Source organism: Sphaerodactylus townsendi, linkage group LG01 (genome assembly GCF_021028975.2).
Source record: "Sphaerodactylus townsendi isolate TG3544 linkage group LG01, MPM_Stown_v2.3, whole genome shotgun sequence".
Classification (NCBI taxonomy): domain Eukaryota; kingdom Metazoa; phylum Chordata; class Lepidosauria; order Squamata; family Sphaerodactylidae; genus Sphaerodactylus; species Sphaerodactylus townsendi.
This window is the reverse complement of record NC_059425.1, coordinates 23694876-23716484: the sequence shown is the minus strand read 5'-3', so window position 1 is coordinate 23716484 and position 21609 is coordinate 23694876. Positions and strand designations below refer to the sequence as shown.

Below are 21609 nucleotides of genomic sequence, written 5' to 3'. Positions count from 1 at the left end.
AAGATGCCAGCCATAGATGCAGGTGAAACGTTTGGAACTAAAACAACCAGACCATGGCCATTCAGCCCCCCAAATTCACAACAGTCAGACCTTTGCATCCAGTATCAGATTTACCTATAGGCTTGGCAGACTGAAGCCTAGGGTCTCAAAATCTTGGGGACCACCGGCCAAAGTATATAACATTTTTGGCCCCGCCACAGGCCTTTTTTACACATGCTGTCATAATGCACTGTAGTCTCTAAACAACCCTTCAGTTATTTTCATGAAAACCATTTCAGGATAACACTGTTTTAATCCGATAACTTGACACTACCATCGATTTCTGTATTGATTTTGTCCTTCCAGTTTTTCAGTGTCACATTTATGCATTTTTTCCCCAATCACTGCAGTATTTTAACAATAACATCTTATGTCCTTTAGAGGAGGAATTGTGAATTGCAGGATTTTAAACACCCATCATCATCTTCGGCTATACTCAATTTTGTTAAAAAAACACTCTTCCGTCTTCCTCTAGTTATGAGGGTGGGAGATTGGGAGCGGAATACTGCTTGAATCTTATCTTATTTGTCCTCTGCCTGTAGGAGACCGGATGTATACATAAGAACTCCGGAAAGGGGAAAGTCACCAGAACACATGGACTCCTGTGCTTTCCTGGACTAAGTATATTGGCGGGGTAGGTGGGAATGCAAGAATACCCAGTCTGTGAAGGGAATGGCCAGCAATGATTTTTATGAGACTCAAGGCCTTCTTCAAAATAGAAAAAGAAATGCTGGGAAATGCTAGAGAAATGAACAGTTGCTGATAATAATCCAAGCACAGACCATGCACAGATTTATCCCTGAACGCTAAAACAATTGTGGAGGGTGCAGTTGTGCGAACGAATTACTTCTTGTGATACTTCTTATGTTCCATTTCCCAATATAAGACCTGCAGCAAACAGCATTGGGGTGGTAAAAAACTGTACGGGTTATTAATTAATGTCAATTATAAGTAGTGTTAAGTTGTATATTTTCAGCGATGAAAATGAACCTCTTTGTCGATTTCTTGTTCTGAATTTTGACATTGCGTGGCTGCTCTGCACAATTACTGTACTGGCTCTGTTTGAAATGTGATTCTGGCCAAGGAAAAGCCAGGTCCAGGTTACATATTAAGACCCTCAAACATGTTAAGTTGAAGAGTCCCCCTATGCAGTGGCGTTGTGGCTAAGAGCAGTGGCTAAGAGCAGGTGCACTCTGATCTGGAGGAACCGGGTTTGATTCCCAGCTCTGCCGCTTGAGCTATGGAGGCTTATCTGGGGAATTCAGATTAGCCTGTGCACTCCCACACATGCCAGCTGGGTGACCTTGGGCTACACAGCTTTTCAGAGCTCTCTCAGCCCCACCCACCTCACAGGGTGTTTGTTGTGAGGGGGGAAGGGCAAGGAGATTGTAAGCCCCTTTGAGTCTCCTACAGGAGAGAAAGGGGGGATAAAAATCCAAACTCTTCTTCTTATCCCCCAACGTAATAGTTTCTTACACAGAGTCTTCTCAAAACTCTAAACTGCAACTGAATTAGGTTGTTTGTGGGACTCGGCCTTCGTATGGTGTCTTGTTTCAATGGGGCTGCTACCTGTGTGAAATAGTTGTGTGTCATGTATCTGCTCTGCACAGGAAGCTGGCCCATTTAAATGAGATACCGCGTGAAGGCAAAGTCTCACAGACAATGCTTGAATAAACTGGACCTTTAAAAGGAATTCTCCCCTTTAAAAAAAATGGAACCGATCAGAAGAAGAAGGCCCGTGGAAAAAAAACAACCCTGCAGCTTCCTTCCAATATGTCTGTGCTCCTCATTTTGACTTCCATAACAACGTAATCTCTTTAAGCAGGAAACATGCAACTGAACTTATTGCATTTGTTCAAGGCTCATGCTCATAATTTCTCCTGTGATAGATTTTTCTCATGATCATTTCCTCGGAGACCTTTCTAAACTACCCAGTCTGCAAAGCAGACCTATTCATTATGAGACAATCTCTTGGATGACCTCTCCGATGGCTTTTCTGCATGCCTCGTCCTTTGAGCAGTAAAGCCGATCAAACCAGTGCCTTTAGGGAAGGTCCCCAAAATTGCAACCCGTTCTTGTTACAAAGCCCATCCACAGTGTGGTAAGAAGAACCCTGCTGGTTCATACCAAAGATTCATCTGACCCAAAATCCAGACAGGGCTTGAGAGTTCTGGAATCATTACTGATCTCCAGCCAATAGTGATCACCTCCCCCAGAGAAAATGGCCTCATCTGGAAGGTGGACAAAAGGAGGTGGACCATAGAGTTTAAGAGAAGTGGAAGTCCTTGAGTGACATCGTATCGCCAGTGAGCTGCCTCCCCTTCCCAGACTCTACCCTTCCCAGGCACTGGCCCTAAATCTCCAGGAATGTTTCAAACTGGAGCTGGCAACCCTATAGGAGCCACCCAGATGCCTCCAGGAGGGCCACAAATTGGACATAAAGGACAATGGTAACCTTCTTTTGTTGTCTGTTCCCATCATTTGGTTCTTAGATGCACACTGCCTTGGACTTTGAAGGTTCCATATAAGTGTCATGGCTAATAGCAGTTGATTGGTCCCTCCTATAAGAATTTGACCAGTCCTTTAAAAATGGTTAAGACAGCAAATCCCATGAGCTAATGCTCTCTCCCTGGCCTGAATTCAGTGTTGTGCCCTTCAGTTTGATGGAGGGGGTGGGGATCACGAATTCAGGGATCATGGGGAAAGGGTAACATTCTCTGGCCAAGGAAAGGGGCAAATTCACCCTTCCAAGAAATTCCACAATCACTGCTCCAGGCCATTATGTGGTCACCAGCCTCTTCACAGGTTGATGGGGAGAAACCTGACCACCCTCACCCAAGCTGAACAACCTGACAGGCTTCTTTTGACCTGCTGGTGTGCAACATCCGTGGGATCATCAGAGCTATGCTGTATTCATTGGGACAGTCTTTCATTTCCGGAGGGAAGGGGCATCTTCAAGGTGTGAAGAGGTCTCCACTGTATCCAGCTATTGAGGACCACAGATTGATGAGGTCTTGGCTGCCTGTTCATCTCTCCCCTAAGCGATTCAGTTTGAAGGATGAATATAAACAGCTTTGGTTGCCTAGCAAGAAACAAACTTAATGGGACAGTGACCATGAGTCCATCCTGCAGCCACTGATACAATTTTAGGGGCAGTTCCAGTTCTTTAAAAATGGCCGTGAGTCCCCAGTACAAATAAGAACATAAGAAGGCCCTGCTGAATCAGACCAGTGGTCCATCTAGTCTGGGATCCTGTCTCATACAATGGCCAACCAGTTCTTCTGGAGGTCCACCAAAAGAGCATAGAGGCCAAGTTCTTCCCCTGATGTTGCCTTCTGGCACTGGCATTCAGAGGTTTACTGCCTCTGAATGTAGAAATTCCCTTTAAACATCATTACTACCTCCTTAAACCAGTATAATCCCCCTTCTAAGCTTGTGGTTCAGAGGCAGAGCTACAACGGGGCGGGGGGTGCGCATTGCACTGGGCGCGTGCTTGGGGCGGAAATCCCTCCCCATGGAGCGCCCTCCTGCCCCCCACCACATACACTTAGTTCAGCCTGAAAGTGGAGGTTGGAAAAGTGGCCTGTTCACTTGAGGCTGAAAACAGCCTGGTGGTAACTACACTTCCTAGGAGACCTTGTGAGCCCCAAGGTCTCCTGGGAAGTGTAGTTCTCACCAGGCCATTTTTTCCAGCCTGCACTTTCAGGCTGAATTAAGGTAAGTGTGGGGGTGGGGTGGAAAACGCAGAGTGCACACTGGGCACAATATGGCCCAGCTACACCTCTGCTGTGTCTCAGTTGATGCCCCAGGTGCTCTCCCCTACCACACACTTGTCCTTTCAGGGGCAGAAACAGCCCTCCATGGCTAAGCTGATCCTGTGGTAGGGCTGTCAATTCCAGATTGGGAAATTACTGGAGATTTGGGGTTGGGGCCTGGAGAAGTCAGGGTTTGGGGAGAGGAGCAACCTCAGTGGGGTACAATGTTATAGAGTCCACCCTCCAGAAGCAGTCATTTCCTCAAGCTGATCTGATCTTTGTAGTCTGGAGATCAGGTATAATTCTGGGAGATCTCTAGGCCCCACCTGGAGGTTGGCGACCCTACATCTGGGCTAAGATAGGTATCTTGGATTCTCAGTAGGTTCCATAAATGTCTGCACGGGATGAATGGTACACTCAGCCTTGATATTTAAAGAATTATAATTCTCATGAACTCTGTGACTCTTCCAGAGCGGATTATGATTCTGCTAAATGGACCAATAAAATGCAATTCAAAACAAGCCATAAATGTTGAAGGTCAGACAAGATTTTGATGATGCTGTTGGTAGCAGAAGTTCCCATCACATCGGCTTTCCTTCCATTAGGCTACAGTTCAAAGTCTGGGTGTCTTTAGAGCGTAGATCTGCGCTGACCCACACGTTAAGGAGTCCGTGAGTTGAAGACTGGTACGCAGTTAGGTGGTCTCCATCTTCCAAATCATGAAGCAGTCTGTGGTTGTCTTTTCCCTTGAGATGTCCCCCCAGACTTTGAAACCTGCACCCCTTAAACCACTGGTGCATCAGATCCACATTTTTATCTACCAAACCGGTCTGGAAGATCTGAATTCATTCCCACAGGATGTGGACGCTCTGCTGTTTAGTTCAGAGACGGAACTGGCCATCTGGCCATGTTCAAAGTAAAATATCTTAGGTACCAGAGTTTGGAAATACTTTTTTTTCTGAGAACCAAGATAACCACTGGCTGTCAGAACACATAACCTGTGCCATAGAACGACCAAGACTGGCTCAGCCCAGTAGCTTCATGGGTTAAACTTGGGTGCTTGGATGGCAGTAATTTCTGTTCTTCTGTAATAAGACTGTTAGTGCCTACACAGCAGGATTGGTGTGATAATGGATGTCAGGATTGCAAAACAATACAATTCCTGATGGCTGTCCCCTCTCCTATTTTATTGGCAAGAAAACCTTGTGAAGCAAAAATAGTTGAACTGGCTTAAAGTCGTCAGCTGAGCTTCATGACTAAACCGGGATTTGAACTCGCCCCCCCCCCTCCCCCCGGTCCTACCCCAACCAAATAACTACAGCATCTCTACAAAACAGCGGATGATTATTTAGGAGTATTCTTCATTGAAGACAGTGGGCCTCAGTTCCAAGAAATCAAATTATCGTTCTCAAAAGACAAGAGAAAAGAGGATATAGTTCAAGCAGCTCACGCTGTGCTCACTTTGGGTCAAGTTGACATAGCTATAAATTGCTTTCTACTGCTTCTTTTTATAAAGAGGGTTGTGGGAGGGGGAGGGGGGAGGAAGGGATAGGTTTGCCATCCTCCAAGTGGGGCCTGAAGATCTTCCAGAATTACAACTGATCTCTGGACAACAATGGTCGTTTCCCCACTTACTGTCTGCTATGCGCTACTTCCCCAAGTAGTGCGGGGTCCCGCGGCACTCCCCACTACAGGGGCGGCGACAATGCAGCCGCCCCAACGCTGCCGCTTTCGTGCCCCCTCAGCGCGTGTCATTCCTGGCGCTCCTCAAAACGGCGCCTTTTGATGACCCCGCGGTCGTGGGGAAGCCCGGGAGTGCACCAGAAATGACGCGCGCTGAGAGTAGCACGCAGCAAAGGGTGGTCGAGGTAAGTGGGGAAACGACCAATTATCAGTTCTTGAGGTGAAAGGGGCTGCTTCGGAGGGTAGATGCTTTAGCATCACATCCCTCCTGAGATCTCCCCCCTCCTCAGGCCTCGCTTTCCTCAGTGCCCAAATCTCCAGGAATTTCCCAATCCAGAGCTGGCAACCCTAGATCATCATAAAGTAGGGTTAATGGAGGTCCGCAGGGTTTACAATTGATCTTCAAGCAACAGAGATCAGTTCACCTGGAAAAAATGGCCGCTTTGGGAGGTGAACTCTATGGTATTTTACCTCACTGAAGTCCCTTCCCTTCCCTGCCCAAACCCCACCCTTCTCAGACTCTAACCACAAAAACTCCAGGTGTTTCCCAACCCAGAGCTGGGTTGGCAATTCTACCACAAAGTCCTGATCGATCCTATATATCACTGTTATTGAATGTAAGCTGCCCCAAGTCTGGCGATGACCAGGGATAAGCGGGGTACAAGTGTAATAAAATAAAATCTACGGAGCAGTCCTATGCAGTTGACTCTAGTCAGCCCTATAGATTCAATGTGCGTAGATTGGAGAAACGACACAAGATTGCACTGTGTGAAAAAAGTTACATTGGGAAATGTGTTGCCAGATCCAGATTGGGAAACTGAAGGCTGGCATTCCTAGTTATGATCAGTCAAGAACTCTCAAACATTCCATGTTAGGCATTGATATAAACATACATCTGGGTGCAGATGAAGATGTCATGTCAGCCTCCTGCAGTCTATGACAAAGCTAAGCAAGTATGGGGCTGATCAGTCCGTAAGCAGCAGGCCTCTTAAAGATTGCCCCGTGATTGCCCCCATGCCCCTCTTAAAGACTGCCCCCATCTTCCATGTACAAGGCTTTGAATTCTGTGTTGGCAAAAAAAATGCATGAAAGTAATAATACATTTTAGACCTCCAGTTCAGATAGTTAATTAATATAAACAGACCCAGATTAGAGTTTTAACCCTCCCTACAGTCACATCTATAGTGTGAATACCTTCACAATAATACCTGCTAAATCCAGTTGAGATGGGCTACAGTTATTCAGTGGCCAAAGGAGGAAATAAAACACTTTGCCTATGTTCAGGGGCATTCTTGTTATTACCTGTGACATAGTATCAGAAAGAGACACAGCAAGCCTCAGCTTCAGCTGGTTCAACAACTGTAGGCTCTAGAGTCTGAACAGGCCTAACATCAACCAACTTTTCCTCAGGATCCAGAAATCTCGGTCATGGTGGCATCACATGAAGCTCCCTAAGTTTCAGGGTCTGATCCAGGTATAAGCTGTGCCTTGGTGGTCAGTTTTGTTTCCTTGGTTCTCAGTTCCAAGAGGGAAGAGAGAGTGTGGTTCTCCTTGTCCACTTCTGGTTTTTTGGAGGGATTTTCAGATGGGCTTAAAGGCACAACCACCGGCATGACGTCCTCCTCCCCTATCTTATTAGTGGACGAATTCCAGTAAAAAGACACTGCTTTGGAGATCTTCTGAAAGGTTTCCTTCATAGCTTTCCGGAACTCATTCCGCATCAGGCAGTAAAGGACAGGGTTGAGGCAGCTGCTAGCATGGGCCAAACACGTTGTGAGGGGAAAGATGTAGTTGTGGAGAAAGTAAAAAGCTCTGTTGATGGGCAGCAAATGGAAATCGACCAGAACCCCCCAGGTGGTGACCACCTGATTAGGAAACCAACAGATAAAGAAGGAACTCACCACCAGCCGAATGGTGGTGGTGATGTGCTTCTGCCGTTTGGAATAGCTGCCATTGACTTGGCAGGTCTTGAGAAGCCGTAGGAGAAGAAAGTAGGAGACAGAGATGATTCCCAAGGGTATCACAAAGGTGAACACCACACGGTGGAGACGATAGATGCCCAAGCCATATCCTGTGGGGAACCTGAAGAGGCATATTTGAACTCCATCAATATCCTGCATGGCCATGAATATAACAGTGGGGACAGCAGCTCCCAACGCCAAGGCCCAGAGAGCCACGATAATCCATTTGGCTTGGTTAGGAGTCATTGTAGAGCCAGCCTTCAGGGCGCTTGCCAGAGTCCAATAGCGCGTCACACTCATGGCGGTGAGCAATGACACGTTGGCGTAGATGCTGGTGATGGTGAGAGAAGGGACGATTTTGCACAACACTTCGCCAAAGGGCCAAAGGAAATCCAGGGCTGTCTCTGCAGCCCAGAAGGGAAGCATCAGTGAGAACTGGAAGTCAGCCACCGCTAAGCCAAAGATGAAAATATTAATAATGGGAGTGGATCTGCCTTTCTGGGTCCTGATCAAGTACATTACCAGCCCGTTCCCCAACAGTCCCAGCAGGCAGACCACTGAGTAGACAACGGTGATGAATACCCTCATGCCAAACGACGCATCCGATGATATAAAGGCAGCGTCATCTGAACTTCCCCACAAGAACTCGTTGTGATGGACGGAACTGTTGGCTTCCTCGTATTCTTGAAATCCACCCTCCATCGTTGACAAAGCAACGGGGTTGCTTGAGAGGTGCATCAGCAACAGCCTTGACTATGGAACAGCTCCGATGGGGGACATCTTAGGAAGATGGCTACGGCTCCAGGTGATGCTGGCTGCAAAGCTTCTGAACTGTGATACTCTCTGAGCTGCTGCTACACAGGCCAAGTCCCAAAGAACTGCCGATCCAGTTCCAATCAGCTAAGAACCGTTTGCTCCGGTAAAAAGCACAGAAAAGTTTACTTTGCAAAAATCCACGTCCAGCCTTGAGGGACCATTTTACCCCACCCAGTCTTGGCAGATGAAAACCACAAGCTGTTGACTGGCTGGATCCATCAGCCTTTCCCTCAGGAACCAGTGGATTCTTTGGCCTCGCCGTGTCTCCAACTGTCTTAAGCAGCTGAGCCTATGTCCTGGCTGCTGCCTGCTCCTTTCTGCCTTGAAGAAAATAAAAGGAGGCTTCCTTGGCTGACCAAACGTTCTAACCACTCCCGGTTTGAAGATCAAGGACAGCCTCCTCATTATAGTGGGGCAGGGCTGGGTTTCTTGTGCGTGCCTCTGTGTGCCTCTGTGTGTGTGTGTGGGAGGGGGGGTTATGTATAAAATCCTGCTGCTTCTCTGTGCGGCGATTCTTATCTTTGATTGTAGCGCCTAGGTTTTTCTTTCAAGCAAAGCATGAGCAGAGACTGAGATAATTTTGACGCTGGCATAGAATCATAGAGTTGGAGGAGACCCCATCAAGTCCAACCCCCTGCAATGCAGGAACACACAATCAAAGGCATGACTGAGCTGAGCAGCATTTGGACACGGCTGTTGCATTCTGCATGTTCTTAAACAGGGGCCCCTTCCGCACAAGCAAAACAATGCGTTTTCAAACCACTTTCACAACTGTTTGCAAGTGGATTTTGCTATTCCGCACAGCTTCAAAGAGCACTGAAAGCGGTTTGAAAGTGCATTATTCTGCATGTGCAGAAGGAGCCAGAGTCTGCTTGTGTGGGTGCCTTAAAGGGAGGTTGCTTCTTAAGGTTTAATCTGTACAAGGGTGTATCCCTTAATCTTGGCTTGATGGTCCAAATCATCCCTAGAATGTGTGAAACAATCATCCTGAGGATGAGAGAATGCATCTGAGTTTGTGCAAAGGGCCTTTCCGTCACCAATGCACCCTCTGGGATTTGGCGAAGAGGCTTCTAAAGACTAAAACATGATAATTTCAAGTAGGCTTAAACCCTAGCCCTTTAAAGAGATTTAACCCTTCTGCTGTTTCTAGTGCTTAAGCACAGAAAAATAGAGTACACATAAATCAACCCTGGCTTTTTTGCAGCTGCCTGATAGGCAGAAAATTGATAGCTGGATCATTTCACAATATTTATCGACATGCCAGCGTTATACTTTCCAGCTTCCCTGAGAAGGGAGCAAATTAGGGCAGTACTGTGGAATTTGGTTTCCTGTGGAGGGAAAAGTACTGACTTAATGAATTTATGATTTTTGGTTTATTTGCATGGGCCAAAAAATAATTACTGCACTACTTTTTTCATCATTCCTATTACCCATCTCCTCCCACTTATGACTGTATGACTATAGCCTGTGCTGACATTTTATTTTATTTTATTTTATTTTATTTTATGATTTTACATTTTATGTTTTCATTACTACTGATTGTTTCCTGATTGCTTACTAGACCTATATGACAATCATTAAGTGCTGTACCTTATGATTAAGTGCTGTACCTTATGATTCTTGACAAATGTATTTTTCTTTTATGTACACTGAGAGCATATGCACCGGAGACAAATTCCTTGTGTGTCCAATCACACTTGGCCAATAAAGATTCTATTCTATTCTATTCATTTGCAAATGTGCCAGCAGAGCATATTGGAAGCAAGCAGGAACCCCTAAAAACAAGCAGTGCAACTCTGATCCCGCATTGGGATTCCAAAAGAGGACCGCCTGCGGCTCAAGGATACTTCAGCCAAATAACAGCTCTTTGCCAAAAATAATTTGAAAATTACCAGATTTAAAAAATCCCTTTTAATGTTATTTTAAAAGGTCCTGATTATATTTGAAATCATGATACACAAATCCATATAAATATAGCACATAACCAAAGTATGTAATTAATTTAGAATAATATCTGTTACCAACAGGATCTAACACGATGAGATTTACTTCCTCTTTTCTACAAAAACAACACACTATTAAACAAATTTATTGTTGACTGTAGATCAATATTCCAAAGATGTTACCTGTATGTTTGTAAATACCCCCTCCTTCGCAAACATGATACTGGGACTTTGGCATGAATAGCTGCTGCCCTCTAGTGGCTAGTGATGGTATTAGTAGAGAGTAGGGTCTACTGGTCAAGGCTCCATAGCTGCGTGTGTGATGGCAACCATGTAGGGTTTCCCAGGCAAAAGACTAACAGAGGTGGATTGCCATTGCCTTCCTCTGCATAGCAATCAGGATTTACAAGGCCATGAACATAAAACATATTAAAACATTTAACAGTTGAAAATACAGTTAAAATTGTAAAGTAATTCAATTTAAAATATAAATAACACTAGAAGGAGGGCTAGTAATGGTTATTGATGGTGTACCAGGTGAAACAACAAAGGCCTATTATGGACTGCAAGTCTGTCTTGCAGTGAGCATACAGTCCCTTTGGTGCAGACTTTTACACACTGATGTATTTTTCCTGCCATCACATCCACCTCGCTGCAGATTGCACTTCCCTCAGGTTTTCAAAGAGTGGGGAAAGTCCACTGTTTTCCCTGCCTGCGCAGGAGGAGTGAAGCAGTTGGACCTCTGCCAGGCTTTCTTTGCATTTGCCTGCCTTTCCCTGCCCATGGAAGAGCATTCCTGTCATGTCCCCACAGAGGCTTTTGTTATTTCCCCCCATAGTTAGAATGGTTTTACTGTATTGTTAAGTCCTATAGGAGGGTATTTTAGTTAGCCTCTGTCCCTTTAAGACTTTTCCCAGTAGGCAATTTCCTTTTCCTTACCCAGCAACCCTCTGTTTTAGTTTAGGCAGTCAGTCTCAATGAGCTGCTAAGGGAAGCTGGTGTCGATAATATTCGTGACATCCATATGTTTATATAGTGATCCAAAGAGAACAAGTCAAGTTTATCAACAGTTAGAGCAAAGACCAAGACTAACAGAGCTGTAAGGAAGCAAGAGTCAGTGAACTATCTGAAAGCAGCCAGAAGAAGACACAGTCTGCATCTTCTAACATCCTGAAGACAAGCAAGTACTCTGATTAGTTAGACCCAATGGAGGAGTAAGGGTCTCTCCATTAATAAAGCCATTATAAGAACTGTTGAAACTGGCTTATGTCTCCCCCTTTCTGTCCTAGCTGAGAACAGGGCGGGGGGGGGGGGGGGCAGAACAATTCCTTCCGGGTTGTTGTCCCCAGTTGCCAAAGTGATCTCAAGCTGTTTTTGACCTTTAATTTTTTTTTCATTGTTTCAGTGTTCCAAACGCTGAAACAACATTAAAAAAATCAGGGCAAATAAAGCTGTGGATCACCATGGGAACTAGGGACAACAACCTGGAAGAAGAGGCAGGCAAGAACGGTGGCTGGATTCGGGGCAAGGAGTGGGGATTCCTCACATGTCGCTGGAAAAACATGAGAAACCTCCCACTATGGAGCAAGATGCCATGGGTTGGGTGTGCTGAAGGCAAGGCATGCATGATGGGCCAAAATCTTAAACTGCTGGTGGACAACAGTGATAGAGGAAGACAGATAAATATCTTTGAAAAGGGAATTTTAAAATTTTGCTGCCACGACAGAGAAGACCTTTTTTAAGTTGCCACCAATCTTGCTTCAGCTGGCAGGGGTGACCAAAGCAGGGCTTCTGAGGATGATCGAACAGGTAGATTTGTATGATACAAGGCTTTAAAGGTCAATACCAGCAGCTTAAATTGGGCCTGGAAGTGAGTTGGAAGGCAGTGTAAATGGAACAAGACCGGAGTGATAGGGTCCTTTCGACCCACTCCAGTTGGCCCTCGGGTCACAGCATTCTGAACCTATCATAACTTCTCAACAGTCTTCAGGGAAGCCACAGTAATCTTATCTAGAAGTTACCACACTGGCAAGACCTTTCTGTTTAAGAAGAGCCACAGCTAGATCACCAGCTGAAGCTGCTGCAAGGCACCCCTGGCCACTACAGGTATCCAACAGGAGGTCCAGCTCCAGGGGAACCCCCAACCTGTTCCTTCACGGATAATGCAACCCCATCTACAACACTGGATAACTCATTTCCTGGGTAAGACCTTCCCCCACCATTAGCACCCCTGTTTGGTTGTGATTAAGTTTCAGCTTGTTAGCTGTTGTGACAGTCTGTATGAAAGACAGAGGTTTAAAAGGTGCAACTAAGTCAGTGGAACAAGATGCTATCGCAACAGAGCGGGGGAAAATTTCCTAGAAAGGTAGACGCACACTGGTTGGAAAAGCTGACTTGCGCTCTGATTGGTGGAGCAACCAGCTGACTCAGAAAGGGAAGAGGTATCTCCCTAAGAGAAAAAAATTAACACAGCAGTGGCACAGTGTTTAAGAGCAGGTGCATTCCAATCTGGAGGAACCAGGTTTGATTCCCCGCTCTGCCGTTTGAGCTGTGGAGGCTTATCTGGGGAATTCAGATTAGCCTGTGCACTTCCACACACGCCAGCTGGGTGACCTTGGGCTAGTCACAGCTTCTCGGAGCTCTCTCAGCCCCCACCCACCTCACAGGGTGTTTGTTGTGAGGGGGGGAAGGGCGAGGAGATTGTCAGCCCCTTTGAGTCTCCTACAGGAGAGAAAGGGGGAAATAAACCCAAACTCTTCTTCTTCAAACAAACCATGAGAACTGCGCATGCAACAGCCCCTCCTCCTCTTACTCTCAAGAGACGTATCGGCTTATTAGACAATGCAGAGGAGCGACAAAGGGCGGAGCAAAGGTGTAGCCACGCCCCCGCTCTCCGCCAAGCGATTGTGAAACGGGGCTGCAAAGTTGCGCATGCGTAAAATCTCCCACCCTTTCCTGTCCAACTCGCGGCCGGGCGGAGCCTCGAAGGGCACTAAGCCGCCTGTGATTGGATTGCCGCGTCTCTAGAGGCGGGGTCTATGGGAGGGGCCGAACCCAGAAGCGGTTTCCATGGCGACTCCCTTAGCGACGAGGCGATGGCGGAGAAGTTCGACTCCTTGGAGGAGCACCTGGAGAAGTTTGTGGAGAACATCCGGCAGTTGGGCATCATCGTCAGCGATTTTCAGCCCAGCAGCCAGGCGGGCCTCAACCAGAAGCTGTGAGCGGCGCTGCCCTTTCCCCGCGGGAGGAACCCCAGTGGCTTTGGGGGCGGTGGGTGAGGAGGGTGACGTATGGGGAGGGAGTGATGCTGTCGAGACTGCCTTCACAACAACAGTCCTGCGAGGTAGGCTGAGTTGGGGAGGGATGTGGCTAATCCGAGGTGGATGTCTGGGCGGTGGGAGGGTTTGAATCCAGGTCTCCCAAGTGCTCCTCGGACTCCAGCCATTAGGTCAAGCACATACTTTACTTTTCCTTTATTTCTACCTCAGGGCGGCTAACAGTGTAACCCATCAGAACAACATTCACACTTCAGTAGACAGACATAATCAGTAGGATGCGATAACAATTAAAATAGTGCAGGGGGTCTGCAACCTGCTCTCTCCAGATGTTCATGGACTACAATTCCCATCAGCCCCTGCCAGCATGCCCAATTGGCCATGCTGGCAGGGGCTGATGGGATTTGTAGTCCATGAACATCTGTAGAGCCACAGGTTGCAGACCCCTGAAATAGCGCAACCAGTCAGTAAGTAATTAAAACGTATAAAGATGCAGAAATGTAGTACCCTTTTATTCTCTACTCTGCTTGCCTCCAAGGGGTAACAATTGAATGAATCCAATCACATCACATTTAGCTTGCCCACCCTCTGGTCTCATTATATTCAGTACAAGGGATGGGAAAAGGGGAGCGGTAGCAAAAAAGGGGTGAGGATGGAGACCAGGCAGACTTGCAACGGTGATGCTCAGCGTGCAGCTCTTTCTGCACATGCTGTTTTCCTGCCCTTTGGCTTGCATCTAAAGCCTGGCTGCTGTATTTAGGTGTGCGAGGAGGTAGAATAGATGGTGCCGCTACTGTTACCCTGTTTCTCTGAAAATAAGACATCCCCTGAGAATAAGAGGTTTTGCTGAAGTGCTAAATATAAAACATCCCCCGAAAGTAAGACGTAGCAAAGTTTTTGTTTGGAAGCATGCCCGTCGAACAGAACACCAGAGCATGCAGCTGTGGAGCAGAAAAATAAGACATCCCCTGAAAATAAGATATAGCGCATCTTTGGGAGCAAAAATTAATATAAGACGCTCTTATTTTCGGAGAAACACCGTAGTAGGTACCAGCTTTGAGTTTTTTCCTTTTAAATGTGCTTTTCCTAAAAGAAACTCCCTGTAAAAAGAAATCTCGTTTTTCTATTTACAAGGGCATTCCCAACACAAAAAAACATTACAGAATATCACTGTGGCAGCTCTAGCAGTGGCCCGTCTTGATTTTCTTGCTTGCGTGAATCAGACATTGTCTCTGTGATGTGGAGAATTTTCCAGTATGCAAGTTTTATCAATGTTATATTCTTATGTGGAAGATGTTCTGCCCACTTATGTAAATATGGTCCATTTATCCGTAGTTATCAGGGACGACATGCTGCAAATCAGTCATGTTACGTGGTCAAAAAAAGGTTTTGAACTATGACCGGATGTCTGAGCTCGTCTGTGGTCTAGGTTTGTGTGTGGTTTGTTGGCCTTTTGCTAACGTTTTGTGCTAACACTATGTCAGTATTTGAAAATATTAATTTGAATTTCCCCAGAAAACTTAGATCACTGCTTTATTTATCTTCTGTTGCTTCCACAGTGGCACTTGCGTAGTGGGTCTTAAAAAGGAAGACTCGCCTTCCGAATCTGTCCAACTGTTCCCCTTGTTAGAGCAAAGGTTGAGCGGGATATTTGGGATACTATCAGTTCCCACTTTCCTCTGCTTGTAACCAACAGTTGACATGGAGACGTATTACTCCCTCTGAATGTGGGACTTCTTTTCTTGCCTTGTCACGGCTAAGACATGTGGTTAGATACATCTCTCACAGATGTGTCCAGTTCTTTTTAAAGTGTCTTCTAAATGTGATTTGTGATCAGGAAGAGATGAGAGCTTTATCCGTTTCTTTTTCTTTGTTCTAACATTGTGCTTGTGTTTTAATAACTGCTGGTGTTTCTGAGGAGACTATGAGAGTGAACAAGATTTCTTTATCAGTCTTCGCGTTGTTCTTATAGAGCATTCCTCTACCCCTCCACCACCCTGTTGTTTGCCACTGTATTATTAATTTTGTAGCATTAATAATAGTCTGTTTTTTTCCTAGGAATTTTATGGTTACTGGTTTGCAAGATGTTGACAAGTGCCGGCAGCAGCTTCATGATATCAGTGTGCCTTTGGAAGTCTTTGAGTAAGTAGCCAATGACTTGTTCGGTAGGGTTCAGGAAAGCACAGGAAACAGCATCTCTTTTCAGTGAGGAGTCTGACAATCACTGCAGACCTTGTATGTTTCTAGTCCCAAAGGTAACTTATATTGTGTGTGAAGGTAGTTGACACTGGACTGCAACTTTCTGCTGGCCACTTCTCAATTATAATTTCTTTCCCTGGTTCTGGTCGTAGATACATTTCCGGAAGCTGTATCATTTTTAATGTTTTTGATTCTGGTGGGTTTTCCGGGCTGTGTGGCCGTGGTCTGGTGGATTTTGTTCCTAACGTTTCGCCTGCATCTGTGGCTGGCATTTCAGAGGTGTATCACAGAGAAAAGTCTGTTTCACACTGTGTCTAAGTGAGAAGGGAAAGTTTAGTGTGGTATATTGTCCATGTCCCAGGGTGGGGAACCAATCATTAAGTGTTTGGGTGGAACTTGCTATGCAAAGGTGTGGTTGAGTGCACTGTATTGCGGGTGGGGTTATCAGTCCATTTTTAAAGTACTGGGAGCCAGGCTTTGCTAATCTTTAAAGTCGCTTCTTTCTTATTGAAGTTGTCTTGGTGTTTGTGAATTTCAATGGCCTCCCTGTGCAGTCTGACATAGTAAGCTTCTGAATTGTCCAGAATTTCAGTGTTCTCAAATAAAATATTATGTCCAGTTTTGTTTAACACATGTTCTGCAACTGCAGATTTTTCAGGATGGTTAAGCCAACAGTGTCTTTCGTGTTCCTTAATACGGGTCTGAATGCTGCATTTTGTGGTTCCTATGTAGACCTTTCCATAGCTACAGAGTATGCGATATACTCCTGCAGAAGTGAGGGGGTCTCTCTTGTCCTTTGCTGAGCGTAGCATTTGCTGTATTTTCCTGGTGGGTTTGAAGATGGTCTGTAGGTAATGCTTTTTCATCAGTTTCCCTATTTGATCTGTGATTCCCTTGATGTATGGTAGAAATATTTTTCCGGTGGTGGGCTGTTTCTCCTCAGTCCTCTGGGTTTTTCTTGGTCTTAAAGCTCTTCTGATTTCTGTAGTGGAGTAGCCATTAGCCTGCAGAGCCCAGTCTAGATGGTTGATTTCATCAGGGAGGAGATGAGGTTCACAAATTCGTTTTGCACGATCTGAGTTTTGATTATGCCCCTTTTCTGTTGTGGATGATGATTGGAGTTTTTATGTAGATACCGGTCTCTGTGTGTTGGTTTTCTGTATACTGTGTGGCCCAAGTTGGGTCTGCGAAAGACCAAGACATCTAGAAAAGGCAATTTCCCTTCTTTTTCAGTTTCCATGGTAAATTGTATGTTTGGGTGGATGCTGTTAAGGTGGTTCAGAAAATTCAACAGTTCCTCCTCACCATGGCTCCAGATTGTAGAAGTGTCATCCACAAATCGGAACCAAGTTGCAGGTTTCCTGGGTGCTGTTTGGAGGGCTTGTTTCTCAAAATGTTCCATGTAGAAATTGGCTATCACTGGGCTGAGGGGGCTTCCCATGGCTACTCCATCGGTCTGCTCATAATAATCATTGTCCCATTGGAAGTAGCTGGTTGTTAGGCAGTGTTGAAATAAAGCTGTGATGTCATCTGGAAACATCTGGCCTATGAGTGCAAGTGTGTCTGTGGAAAAGTCTACATAGGAAAAGTCTACATAGTAAGGAAATACTGGCATCGTGTTTTTAATCTTGCTGGAGTAAACCATTCCTCATGTTCATAGACACATCCCCGAAGATGATGTGGATAGACAACTTACACAGCTATAACATGACGAATTGTACTGCTAAGTATAATCATACTAACACAATTTTGTTTCGTTTTCCTAGGTACATAGATCAAGGCCGCAACCCTCAACTGTATACTAAAGAATGTTTGGAAAGGGCTCTGGCTAAAAATGAGCAGGTGAAAGGCAAAATTGATACTATGAAGGTAAGATGCAGATTTATATAAATGCTTGTATTGTTAGAACAATACCTGCATGTTAAAGATGATGTTTATACTGGGAGTAGCAGTGGCGAAGTAGTTAAGAGCAGATGTACTTTAATCTGGAGGAACCAGGTTTGATTCCCTGCTCTGCTGCTTGAGCTGTGGAGGCTTATCTGGGGAATTCAGATTAGCCTGTGCGCCCCAACACACGCCAGCTGGGTGACCTTGGGCTAGTACAAATCAATGCGTTTCACGTCCGACTGCATTATACAATTTAATAAATATCATATAAATATCATATAAATATTACCTCTCAGTTTGCATAACTTACAATAATATACATATCAATGGTTATCAACTTAATCCATAATGCAAAGTCTCACAGTGCTGGCGGGTCATCACCTTGCTCTGGCACTCATGGAAAGTACAGTCCCAAACCTCATAAGAGTCATGTAAGTGACACAATAGTTGTTTCTGCCTTGCAGACTCCAGCCGTCAAGGATCAAAAATACAGCAACAGAGCGGGCTCGCGTAACCTCCAGCGTAATTTCCATGCTGGCAGGGGCTGATGCGAATTGTAGTCCATAACATCTGGAGTGCCAAAGGTCCGCCACCAAGGGAGTAGATCAGGGGTCTTCAAACTATGGCCCTCCAGATGTTCATTGACTACAATTCCCATCAGCCCCTGCCAGCATGGCCAAGTGATAGGGCTCATGGGAATTGTAGTCTATGAACATCTGGAGGGCCATAGTTTGAAGACCCCTGGAGTAGATAGTACTGACTTTGAAAGACCAGTGGTCTCATTCAATGGTGGTCTTGCAGATAGCCCCTTTAACTGATTCCATTTGTAGCCCACCAGTGTCCATGTTTTCTTTACAAAAGGTAAACACACTAATACCGGGCACGTCCTTGATTACTAACTGTCACAAAAATGTCCTACTCTCATGTGTGCAATCCTTTTTTTCCTTCTAGAAATTCAAAAGCTTGTTGATTCAAGAGCTGACAAAAATGTTCCCGGAGGACATGGCCAAGTACAAAGCTATTCGAGGTGAAGATCCTTCTCCGTGAGAGAGAATTATGTTTTCCACCATTGCACATTTTTTTCCCTCTGGGTACTGCAGATAGGCTGCTGTGACAATATTGACTTGCCCAGAGGACTGAAGAAATCAGACTTTTCTGCTGGGTGACGATATGCGAAATGTTTTGTTCTTTCGCCAGACAGCCGGCAGATTCCCATGCTGGATGATGGCTTCAAGACTCTTGGTTTTGGCAGCTGCCTTCCCATACTGTCTCTCCGCTCTGTTGTTTTTGTAATATGTTGTTCAAATGTTTCAACATGACCTGCCATGTGGGATGGGGAAAGCAGTCTGTTGTTCTTGGTGCAGTCAACCTAAAAAAAGAAGCAGAAGAAATGTCCATGCTTCTTGTCTCTGCCTAAAAATTAAAGGGCTTGTTTTATTTTGTTCGGTGACACTGAAGGGCAGCTCGAGTAGAATTTCTAATGCTGTATGAATGAACAAGCCGAAATGTTTGAAGCACTGTATCAGAGAAACTTTCTAGCATTCTCAATTCTATATATATTATAGCAGTCCCCTTTCCAGCCTTTGGGGACTGCAGTTGTTGGCTTAACTTACATGCTAAAGGCCTTGAAGGAGTCTTTCTCCTTTTGTGTGGTTCCTTGGCATTTTGCATAATACCTGTACTGATGAAAGAAGCTCACATTAACGGCAAATCTGAATGTCGAAGATATAAGGCCTTGGCATCTTAATCCCTTTAAAATATGGTAATTTGGGGCTGGCTGATTTCACTGCAGTGTCCAGTGAGAACTTGTGCATGGGCAGATGCACCATAATTGCAGCCCTGCATTTGAAACTTGTGTATCCCTGCAAATCCATTGTTTTTCCATTCACATTTGTCAGAATCACGACATAAAATCCCCTGTTCCAGACCTGGGCATTATACGGCCCGCGGGCTACATCCGGCCCGCTGGATGACCCTGACTGGCCCGCATAGAAGGAACAGATCGCAACCGCATGGATTTCCACCCGGGACTACATTTCCCAGGGTATTGTGCGGCAGGATTCGGAACGCTCCGATAAGAACAGCCATGGGCAATGGAGCAGTTAGGCTTTCTCCCCGCCTCTCCCAGCGAGCAACCCTTTAAGCAGCGCAGAGCAGAGGTTGCAGCTCCCCGCCAGTTTTAGGCAAGGCGTCCATAGGCAGGGGGTGGGATTGCAGAAGAGGGAGGGAAGAGACTTCCACTCACTGGATCTGGTGAGCTGCGGTAGTGCAGGAGGAGGAGGAGGACGAGTTGGTGAGGAGGTGGAGGGGGTGAACTACTGGGAAGAGCCCCTACGGCTGGCTGGCTTGGCTAGCCCAGGCGCGCGCAGCGACGAGTCCTGGCGGTGAGAGGCAAGAGCCTGGGACGCGCCAGCAAAGATACCCCGAAGTCCAACTCAGTACTACCATTGTATTCAGTTGAACTTCATGGAATACATTATGCAAATCCATGACTACTACTTGTGTATCAGTAGGGGAAATCTCGGTAATATAAGCATTACTGTTGGGTTACTGTCAAATGTTAGTGCAAGCAGTCCTTTCTCTGAGAAAAAAATAACAGTCCTTTTGGACAAAATGCAGATAGGTTTAATGGCGAGGTGAGTAAAATTGTTGATTACATCGATGTGATAAAATCACACAAATGCTGAGCTCCTCAAAACATGTTAAAAGGTTGCCTGCACATTGTAACAGCCAAGGGACTGATAATTACATTGATGCTATGTCAGGCCAGTGTTGAAGCTAGGAATATAACATTCGGCGGCAGCCCTCCACAATATTTTCTGTTTCTTATGCGGCCCCAGGGAAAAAATAATTGCCCACCCCTGCCCTGTTCTATGGCACATCCCGACCCTGAAAGTGTGGGTGTAGAAGTGTAAAGGCTGGACTATTGACTATTGAAACTGTAGCAGAAGCTGCCCTTGTGGCCGCAAGTGAAGACCAAGCTTCCTGAAATCAGTTACAGGTATAATTGAGCTCAAAACAAGTTGTGACTATACAGGTGTTTTGATGTCCTTTCTCTTCTGTGCCCAAGCTCTGTTTTGAGAAACGTTGCTCTGTTTTGAGAAAGGTTGTACATAGGTGGGGGGGGGGGGGGCAGTATGATTTTTTTCTAATTTCACCTTCTTGCTGAAGACTTCTCCCTTTCTTTTCTGTGCATTATTCACATCTCCTGACTCCTGGCAGTCACAGAGGCTTGTTGGAGGTCAGTATCTGTGAATTCTCTCCGTTTGTGAGAGTTGGGATCCGATCCAAAGTGTGTCCTGTGGGATTTTTTTTTCACAAGTTCTTGTTACTAAGTCGCTATTTACCCGGATCTTTTTATTATTATTATTATTATTATTATTATTATTATTATTATTATTATTATTATTATTATTATTATTATTATTATTATTATTATTATTATTTTATTAAACTTCTATACTGCCCTTCCCCGAAGGGCTCAGGGCGGTGTCCATCAATTATATAAAACAGTTACAATCCATTTCACACCCAATCCCAATCTTGTTACAGTAGTCCTGAAGGGTGGGTTTTAGATTCAAAGCTCGGTGGAGTTTCCAGTGGCTGATTTAAATAAACAAAAGCATTTTCATGTTAACTGGTAGCAAAATGAAATCCCTTATTTACAAGTACAGGATATTTTAAAACAATTTGAGAACTCAGTTGATTAATCAGCTTTCGATTGCAGGGGCCTTGGTCTGACATCCTTCCTGGGGTGGTACTCTCTTAAATGCTATTCTTGTATTGCTGTACATCTGATTAGAATAGGGGATCTAACCTTAGTCCAGCTACAAGTGAAAAATGTAAATTCAGTATTTCGCAAAATTCAGAAAAATTACAGTTTCATTTTAATGGGAATGCAAAATGAGGGTAGACACCTTGAGCATGATAAATCATACCAAAACATGGCTGTGGGTAGGCCTGGCTCCTTGCCAGGCTGTGATGCTGGTCTTTGGATTAAAGAAGACTAGACTTAAGAAGAAGCATTCGGACTCTCACACACCCTTTCCTC

The 21609-nt window shown here is 45.3% G+C and overlaps 2 protein-coding genes across 2 annotated transcripts; one reads left to right on the top strand and one right to left on the bottom strand.

The window, feature by feature from the left end:
* Window positions 1-6928: 6928 nt before the first annotated feature.
* On the bottom strand, window positions 6929-8140 carry RXFP4 (relaxin family peptide/INSL5 receptor 4). The gene has a single exon (XM_048504393.1). The coding sequence runs from the start codon at window positions 8138-8140 to the stop codon at window positions 6929-6931; it is 1212 nt and encodes a 403-aa protein (XP_048360350.1).
* A 5109-nt stretch (window positions 8141-13249) lies between these two features.
* LOC125434368 (mediator of RNA polymerase II transcription subunit 10) lies at window positions 13250-18949 on the top strand. The gene is made up of 4 exons (XM_048499693.1): window positions 13250-13414; window positions 15531-15614; window positions 17438-17540; window positions 18510-18949. Exons 1-4 carry the CDS (start codon window positions 13293-13295, stop codon window positions 18603-18605), a joined length of 405 nt encoding a protein of 134 aa, XP_048355650.1. The 5' UTR covers window positions 13250-13292; the 3' UTR covers window positions 18606-18949.
* Window positions 18950-21609: the final 2660 nt, after the last annotated feature.

Excerpts from the sequence above, each read along its gene's own strand:
- RXFP4 (XM_048504393.1), bottom strand. The coding sequence starts at position 8,140 with ATGGAGGGTGGATTTCAAGAATACGAGGAAGCCAACAGTTCCGTCCAT.
- LOC125434368 (XM_048499693.1), top strand. The coding sequence starts at position 13,293 with ATGGCGGAGAAGTTCGACTCCTTGGAGGAGCACCTGGAGAAGTTTGTG. Across the intron at positions 13,415-15,530 it reads GCGGGCCTCAACCAGAAGCT|GAATTTTATGGTTACTGGTT; the intron begins GTGAGCGGCGCT and ends TTTTTTTCCTAG. Across the intron at positions 17,541-18,509 it reads GCAAAATTGATACTATGAAG|AAATTCAAAAGCTTGTTGAT; the intron begins GTAAGATGCAGA and ends TTTTCCTTCTAG.